The following is a 9,145-nucleotide window of genomic DNA, read 5'->3' as shown; positions in this document are numbered from 1 at the left end:
TTTTGAATATCCAACCTAGTGGATCATGGCCGTCAAATCAAGGAACGTCGAGCTTGACCGGCGGTCTGGAGGGATAGGAAGGCTGAGCTGACGGCGGAGTGGGAGTGGTGAGGTGCGAAAGGCGTTTGCACATGGCCTCAACTTTGTTGGCGAGGTCTGAGTGCCTCTCGGAGAGGGCTGCGATAGCTTCTTCCAGACGTGGTCAGGGAGGGAAGGAAGAAGAAGGTGAGAATAACGGAAGAGAGCAATGAACTTCCTTGATTCGAGGTCAAGGATCCTCCTTACTAAAGCTAAGTTTCTCAAAATGTGTTTTCCTGCTTTATTCGAATAAGGGCCAATCTTTTATACAATGAGTTTACACTTGCTGCAGGAATCTAACAAACTCTAACGGTTTCGTAACCGTTGCAACCAACTACCCAGTAACTTAACTAACTAACCCATGGTCCATACAAAGCTTGACTTAACTATGCATGCATGCAGTCACGTGCTTGAGCGGTTAGACGTAATCCTCCAAGTGTCTAGGTCGCGTGATACTCCTTCGTGGGCGTTCCTCGTGAGTTGGAGGTGGCGGGGCTTCATTCTCGCTGCTGCTGCTAACATTTTTTTTAAAAAAAATAATAATGTAGTTTTTTTTCTCTAAATTTGTAAAATATTTTCAGTTTGTGTGAAGATAAGCGATACATTTTATGTTCTATTTTTATTGAATATAATTGGTATTATATATATTATTTATGTTTTTACAGTTTCATATATTTTTATTTTAAACTATTAATAATTAATTTGTTTTTTATTTTATTTTTTTAATATTATTGTGATTTCTATTTTTAACTATTAAAATATCAATTTTATAATTTATAATTTTAAATATGTTTTTATATTTTGTAATAAAATAATCAAATGGAATTATTAACAGATCTTGCTATTTTAAATTTCACAATTATAAAAATATTTTTATCTTATTATAAATTATGAAATTCTACCTTTAAAGGATATTTATATTTTGATTTTTTATATTATTGTAGTACAAGTCTTAATTTTGCACTCATTATTATATTTCAGGAAAATGGTTCTTAGACATTTTTTTAGAGTTTACATAAGAGAAAAAAAATTTGTGTAAACACAAACTCAACACATTATTCTTAGGAGAGTTAAGTGAAAAATATAATTAGTGATGTGATGTCATAAAGAAAAAAAAATAAAAATAGGAAATATTAATGATGCTTCTTATATATAAATGTCCTGCATCATCATCCTATATTTTAAAAGTTACTCTAGAGTGATGTGATACATTATTATAATAAGGGAGCAAAACTCAATTATGTAGGAAAAATTAAATGGTTAAATATTATATAGAAATCAGCACTTTATGTAATATAAGAGAGAATGACAACAGTTATGTAGATGAAAATGATCAAATATTTTCTATGAAAAGTTGGTTGAGAAAAGTAAATTTCATCTCAATAATTTCTATCCTTTAAAATTAGTCTTATAAGGTTTGATTGTAAGAATATTTTGTTTTCAGCTAAAAATGACGATAAATAATTAAGAAAGTGAATCCTTTTTTTATCTGACTCCTAATTCTCATTCGAGGAAATACATTTGCATGTATACAATTTAGTTTATTGTTTGAATATTAAAAACTAATATCATATATATATATATATATATATATATATATATATATATATATATATATATATATATATATATATATACTATAATATAATATATAATTATTTTTTATTTTCTCACATATAAGCATATATACTTAAAAAAATACATCCTCACTCTTTGAGTTGGAGCAACCACGTATCAGATCACGATACTTTTGTAGATCAGGTACTTTAAATCCAGTTTTATGCCCATTTGCTCATAACAAAAAGTGAATGACTGTCGTGTTTTACGTTAATGTACTGACATTTCTCGGCCGAAAAACACCCTACAATTAATAAATCAATTTTAAATTTCTTATAGGCTTAAATATTCTTTCCCTAAAAAAATAATATTTTTTGTTTTAGCTAGTGTCACCAATTCTTCACACATTTTTTTATCCTTCATTAATTTTGCGCTATCATTTTTAGTTCTTAGTGATAATATTGTTTTTTCCCTAAAAAAAGATGCAGCAAATAACATGGAAAATAAACTGAAGTACATGAATTCCAGACAAAACTGCTTGTACATTAATATAACAAAATTTTAAATACGAGAATAGAGTAGCAGTCAACTAAAAAGTGTCTGAATGGTAAGATTGGCATAGGCAAGAACGGTTGGCACTTGGCATGCATGCACATGGAATACCAAACCAAACATACAAATCAAATAACGAAATTAACCTAGCTAGATATAAGCACCATTCCCATGCATGGAGAGGTCCAACCCGAATGCCTGTACGGCATTATTGTAGCAGCCAGAATATCAGCATGACCCTTTGAAGTTATATGTACATTTTGGATAATAATAGATTTAGCTATATTTCAGACGAATCCTCTCCTCACATCTTTGGAGCTACAATCAACTAAGCTTTCGGTTTGTTTGGACTGCTCGATGGCACGTGTTTGTTTGGATGACCGCAACTCAGAAGAAAGATAGGTGAGAATTGTCATCCTCCTATTTGCCCTTTGTATATTTTCAAATCCCTATATTTGTTAATATGCACACTTTTTTTTTTCAATTGGAGTACATTAGTATTATATACAAAAAAAAGTTAAGACAATAACACCATTGTTTCATTTATTTTAGGGATAAAATAGTAATTTAAAGAAAATAAATTTTTTTTCTCAATCGATCTATCTCAATCTTTCCCTACTTCCCCTTCGTATATTAGCAAACTTGAAGTCTAGCTAATAACCAAGATTCTTTCAATAGTCAATTGTGGCATCCTAAAATTAATTATTAGCTATTGATCGTGGTCTAAAAATGTACTTTGTCTTAAATAATACTCAATTGATCGTTGACATATTTAATTTAAAACAAATGATTAAGTTCGAAGACGATGGTGATTAATCAGTTTCTCAATTGATAGCCGAAGATTATCCAACCAGTTTGACCATGTGGTTTGATATAAAACATTTCCTTCTTGGATCTACCAATTACATGTAGATGATCATGACCATGTAATCGATTACGCATTAAAATGACCATTTTCAAATAAGAGTTAAAGTGCAAAGAAGAAAATCAAAAGACTGAAAAAACATCGAGAATCTTATTGAAATCAAGAAAGTGTTTAAGGTAAGGTACATCATAATCTCCATACTAGGGAGACGAGTTGTTCATGGCCATGAATGAACTAGAAATCCCAATAAGAAACCCAAACATACCAAGAGGTTTTGGAATTTGAGCGAGCAACATTTTCAATTGTGATCTTTGGCTAAGGACTCACAAACAACACTCTTGCTTTTCAGAACTCTCAAAATTGCAAAAGAATAAAAAGAGTAGAAACCTAGGGTATAAAAGAGACTATTTATAACAAAAGATTTAAGTATAGCCAGTGCGTCCTGATCACGCTCTTGGCCGATCCATCAAGGCCATGATGGTGTTTCAGATTCAAATTTGTGTTGGGTCATGATCAATCCACCATGGCTTTGTTAACTGTTGATAAATTGATCAAGTCCTTGATAACTTGCCAACATTAACCCATGATGAAAACAACACAACTTTGATGATGCCCAAGTTGATGACGACCATGATGATTGAACAAGGTTGTGATGAATGGTTAGAGTCTAGCTCATTAGATTTTGGCAAGTTTTTTAGTCTTTTTTCTACAAATGCTCTTTGATCACATGTTTAATAAAACTAACCGCAACCCATAAGTTCTACCAATAATTTATATCATAAATGCATGTGATAGGCCTAGAACTACAAATAAAAAGGTGATCTCAAAATCCGATTTATCAACCTTCCTACACTTGAGCTTTGCTTATTCTCAAGCAATAGTTTTGATTCTCATATCAAAATTAAGCAAATTTCTCCAATCAAGTCTTATGTAACAGTCTAATAGAGTTCATTGTACTTCTTTATACAAAACATTCGACACTTCATGTCACATAGAATCTCAAGGAATCATCAGGCTTAATTGCTTTTGTACAATAATCTTAATAAGTTGTTGGTTCACTTTTCTCACAATCTCTGAGTGGTATCAGATATCAAGAAACACTCAAATCACAATACAACAAACATATTCACAATTTTGTTAATCAATCAACTCAACTCTAATAGACACTAAAAAATTTCAAACAAGTGAGGCAATTCAGGTTGTAATGGGGTTAAACTTGTAATGTGAGGTAGATACTAAAAGGAATAAGCAACAAAGGGCTTCAATAACAATTAACTAAAAGTTTAGGGGAACTTTTACCTTTGACTTTCACCAATCTTATTTGCTTTGAATTTCACTTGTTTCCTCCTTCTTTTTTCTTTCTTGTTGTAATTGGGTCAATTTTTTGTTTTGAATAACTTTTGATCTCTTTTATTTGACTCAAGAGAGGAGGTTGGAGTTCACTTTGCCTTTAATTGTCCTCAATGCAATCAAAATAAATACAAAATTGAAGCAAATAATGCTTAAATGAAGACAACAAAAGTACCGAAATAAGAAATTGAAAAAAAAAATACTGGAAACTAAAAAAAACAACAAAAAACCTTCTCAAGTCGGAGGTTGACCATGAAAGAAGCAATCTTGCAATGTGAGTGTTGTTGAACGTGCCTTAGATGTTATCAAGGCAGTTTTGATTTTTAATTTGAATTAGTTATTGTGTTGTTAGTGAACAAGTCAGTTTCAAAATTTAAATTAGTTTTTTATTTTGTTTTTGAATGATCAATAGGCAGTAACAGTTCCTATAATAATGGAACATGATCTTTTTATTCAGTTATTTTAAAAGTATTTAAATATGAAGCTTATTCAATAAAAAAATTGTGTCAATTGTTTCAAATTAAACTCACCTTATTTTCTATTATTTTCTCTTCTCTCCTACGTTTTTTTCTCTCAAATTAAAACCAACAATTGGTATCCAGAGCTTTCTTCTTGAGGGACTTCTGAAATGGATGTTGAATCTAATTTCTCACAAATTGCTCATCTTGTCTTTGATGGGAAGAGTTATGACCTTTGGAAGGTGAAACTGAAGTCCTACATGGAGTATTTTGATTTGTGGGATGCTATGGAAGAGAATTATGAAGTGTCTCTACTACCTGAAAATCCCACCATTGTCTAAATAAAGCATCGCAAGAAGATTAAAACCAAGAAGGTGAAGGTAAAGACATGCCTATTTGCTAGTGTTTCTCAAACGATCTTCACGAAGATCATGAATGTCAATTCACCCAAAGAAATTTGGGATTATTTAAAGAAAGAATATGAAGGATATGAACACGTTCGTGGCATGCAAGTGCTAAACCTGATGAGGGAATTTGAGGTGCAAGAGATGAAAGAATTCAAGATAATTAAAGGGTACTCGGACAGATTGTTTGACATCGCTAATAAGGTTAGATTGCTAGACACTACATTTGCAGATTCCATAATTGTTGAAATTTTTTTGTTACAGTGCCTGAGAGATATGAAGCATCAATAACCACTTTGGAGATTACAATAGATATGTCCAAGATCTCTTTAACAAAGGTGATGCATGTCTTGCAATCCTAAGATTAGAAAAGATTGATGTTTGAAGAATCAATAGTTGAAGGAGCTTTACCAGCCAAGCACCAGAATGCGACCAAATACAAGAAAAACAAGAACTTTGATGGGACAGGATCAAGTTCAACATCAACCAATGCAAAAGGAAATTAGAAGAAATCTTATCCGTCTTGCCAACATTGTGGAAAGAAAGGGCATCCTCTATTCAGATGTTGGAAAAGACCTAATGCTAAGTGCAATAAGTGTAATCAAATGGGGCACGAAGCTTGTATTTGCAAAAACAGGAATCAACCACACAATGAGGCTGCAAAGGCTGCTGATCCAGAGGAGGAGTACCTGTTTGTTTCTACATGTTTCTCTAGTATTGAATCAAGTCAAAATTGACTTATTGATAATGGTTATACTAATCACATGACAAATAACAGGGATTTATTTAAGGAACTAAGCAATATAAGCACATTGAAGGTTCAAGTTGGAGATGATAAGTTCATCACTGGGAATGGAAAGGGAACTATAACAATCTCAACCAACAAAGATACAAAATTCATTTATGATGTGTTGTATGTTTCTCAAATTGATTAGAATTTGTTGAGTGTTGGGCAACTAGTTGAGAAAGGTTATAAGGTGTTGTTCGAAAATAAAATTTGTTTGATTAAAGATGTTGAAGACAAGGGATATTGTCAAATTAAAAATGAGAGGAAAAAGTTTTGCTTTAAATCCATTGGAGGAGGCATAAATTGTTTTTTCAATAAAAGAGAATACCAGTGAATTGTCTCCAATCACATGAATGTGCCTCAGATGTTGTCAAGATCGTTTTTATTTTTAATTTGAATTAGTTATTGTCCGTGAATAAGTCAGTTTCAAATTTTAAATTAATTTCTCATTTTGTTTTTGAATTATTAGTAGACAGTGGCAACTGGTCAGCTGTTTCAAATGGAGACGGTGGTGGCTGCTGCTGATGCCTTATTGCTCTCTGTTGCTCCTCACATCCCTTGGATGTGCCTTCACCAACCATGTTGTAATCACAAGAGACTGAAACAAGAAAAAATGGGTGAGTAGAGAGAGAATATGAGAAAACAGATAATTACATGTTTCAAGATCATCACAACTTTGATGGAAATTATCCAAGCCGTGATCAGCTGCCACCTTCTAACCAGATTAAGGAGAAAAAAAGGCGCGGTAGCAAAGGAATCAGAGTCGAGGAGCTATGGGGTTGTTGTTAATAGCTTCTACGAGCTTGAGAAGGTCTATGCAGATCATTCCAGGAACGTGCTTGGTAGAAAATCGTAGCATATTGGTCCCTTATCTCTTTGCAACAAAGACACGGAAGAGAAAGCACGTAGAGGAAAGTAGGCATCTATAGATGAGCATGAGTGCCTAAAATGGCGTGACACAAAGAAACCCAATTCAGTTGTTCACGTATGCTTTGGATGCACAGTAAAGTTCAAAAGAGGGTGGGTGCCTCAAGTGTTGATTCTTGAACACGAAGCGATTGGCGTGTTTGTGACTCATTGCGGATGGAATTCATCTTTGGAAGCAGTGAATGCAGGGGTTCCCATGATCACTTGGCCTATGGGTGCCGACCAAATTTTCAATGAGAAGTTGGTGACTGAGGTCCTTAAAATTGGGATGCCTATTGGTGCTAGAAAATTGTTTCGATTGGAGGGAGATAGTATTACATGTGATGCAGTGGAGGAGGCTGTGAAGAGGATAATGATTGGTGAAGAAGCCATTGAAATGAGGAACAGAACAAAGGTGCCTTCGCAGTTAGCTAAGCAGGCCATGAAAGGAGGAGGATCATCTTTCACTGAGTTGGAAGCTTTAGTTGAGGAGTTAAGTTCATTGAACTACTAATATACCCCGCAACAAAAGCTAGTATGCATATGTTTAGTGTATTTCCACTGAGGATTTTGTTTTGCTATCTAAATTTCAACGATTTGAACTAAAATAGATTGAAGTCCTGTGAACTTAATAACTAATTATTAGATATGCTTTATACAACATAAGGTGAGTTTTGCTTCACTGTTACTGTTGTTAAAGGGAGGATGTTGCAAAGTGTTCCAACCCAAGGTGGAGCTTCAAACTGTCGAGTTTGACATCCAAAGCTGAGCTCACTTGTAACTTGTGTTCTTCTGCCTATTCTGGTGTGGTTTTGTCTTTCTTAATATTTTACAATTTACACCAATTATTAGAATAAGTACAAGTATAACAGAGCATATTACAATACACAATCATAAAAGCTGGTATTAGATGAGCATATTAGATAATTACAGTAGCAGAAGATAACCTTTTGCTACCAGTATATAAATTAAGCCAGTATAATATATAAAAACAGAAATATTCATAACATCATACATGAATTGAGTATATTATGATCTCAAGTTGGAGAGAACTGAGTTTTCCCACATTTTAAAGTTAAAAAGGTATGTTCATTTGGAATCAAAATATCAGGACATAAATACTGATTAGTTCAAATGACAAAAAAACAAAAAAAGGTGACAGTCAGTCAGTTTGCATTAATACATAAGGTAAAGTAGCCAATATCTAGGTAAGTTCATAAATAATTCTATCCTTGCCAGTTTCATTTGTTATGTTTAAATTTCTCAAATTACTATATTAAAAAGTAGAAATTTGCTGTTCAAAGAAACAACGAATTCTACATATGAGATATCAGCTAGCCTAATGTGGTTTTCTCTTGAACCAAGAGGAGAAAACTTTAGGTTCTCTACTGCACAAAGCACTCCACGCTTCACAAATTCATGTAATTGTGGTTCAGTTGTGCTTAAAACACCGAATAGGCGAATAGTGTGTGCACTGATAACTTGTTCCTAAGGCAATATGGGAATTTCCCAAATTACATGGCTGATACTCATTCTTTTAAGGCAAGATTATGGTCTCATAAGTTGTTATAAACTCTCCTGGTACCTGTCTTCAATTCTTACAGATCAAAAATACATGAAGGTCTCATAGTGCTCCCAAAGCAACGGCTAGAACCAAGTCCAAGGAAGAGGTTCTCCCTCAATGAAATGATGGAGTAGCTTGAATGGGGTTAGAATGCAGAGGTCTTTCTCTTAAGTTCAAGAAGTCATTAATTTCAAGAATGTTGTGCTTCAGAAATCAACAGAATTTGTTAAGGGGACAGACAGAAATTTCTCCCACCAGAAGAGGTGTTGACTGTTGAACTGAACATAGAACAGATTCATATAGATATCTACCTCTCTATTCTCTTTAAACTGTTATTAATCTCCATATTTCTGCCCCCAATGTTGGCAATTTGCATATACTTAGGTGGTGGGTGTGGGAATGTGAAGGCAAAATAGAAGGAAAATCATTGATAGCATGAACGACTTAAAGCTGCCACGTTGATCGTGTTCTAATTAGCTTCTAGAGTTTTAACATTGTATTCATAACTAACAATTCAGCTTTTAGAATTCTATATACGAGATATCATTAGCCTAATGTGGTTTCTCTTGGATCCGATTATACTAAAATGGATTGAAGTTTAGCTCATAGTCATCTCTCATTGGA

The 9,145-nt window shown here is 33.3% G+C and overlaps 1 protein-coding gene across 1 annotated transcript; it reads left to right on the top strand.

The window, feature by feature from the left end:
• The first annotated feature begins 131 nt into the window (after positions 1–131).
• Positions 132–7,471, top strand: LOC100817718 (UDP-glucose flavonoid 3-O-glucosyltransferase 7-like). The gene is made up of 4 exons (XM_006606559.1): positions 132–225; positions 5,529–5,602; positions 6,524–6,668; positions 7,056–7,471. The coding sequence occupies exons 1-4, from the start codon at positions 132–134 to the stop codon at positions 7,469–7,471; spliced, it is 729 nt and encodes a 242-aa protein (XP_006606622.1).
• Positions 7,472–9,145: the final 1,674 nt, after the last annotated feature.

Source organism: Glycine max, chromosome 20 (genome assembly GCF_000004515.6).
Source record: "Glycine max cultivar Williams 82 chromosome 20, Glycine_max_v4.0, whole genome shotgun sequence".
NCBI lineage: Eukaryota > Viridiplantae > Streptophyta > Magnoliopsida > Fabales > Fabaceae > Glycine > Glycine max.
The sequence above is the reverse complement of the archived record's forward strand: the minus strand, read 5'-3'. Positions and strand labels throughout refer to the sequence as shown.

Coding starts and splice junctions, on each gene's coding strand:
- LOC100817718 (XM_006606559.1), top strand. CDS start 132: ATGGCCTCAACTTTGTTGGCGAGGTCTGAGTGCCTCTCGGAGAGGGCT. Junction 226..5,528: donor GGGAGGGAAGGAAGAAGAAG/GTGAGAATAACG, acceptor TTTTTGTTACAG/TGCCTGAGAGATATGAAGCA. Junction 5,603..6,523: donor CCAAGATCTCTTTAACAAAG/GTGATGCATGTC, acceptor AATTATTAGTAG/ACAGTGGCAACTGGTCAGCT.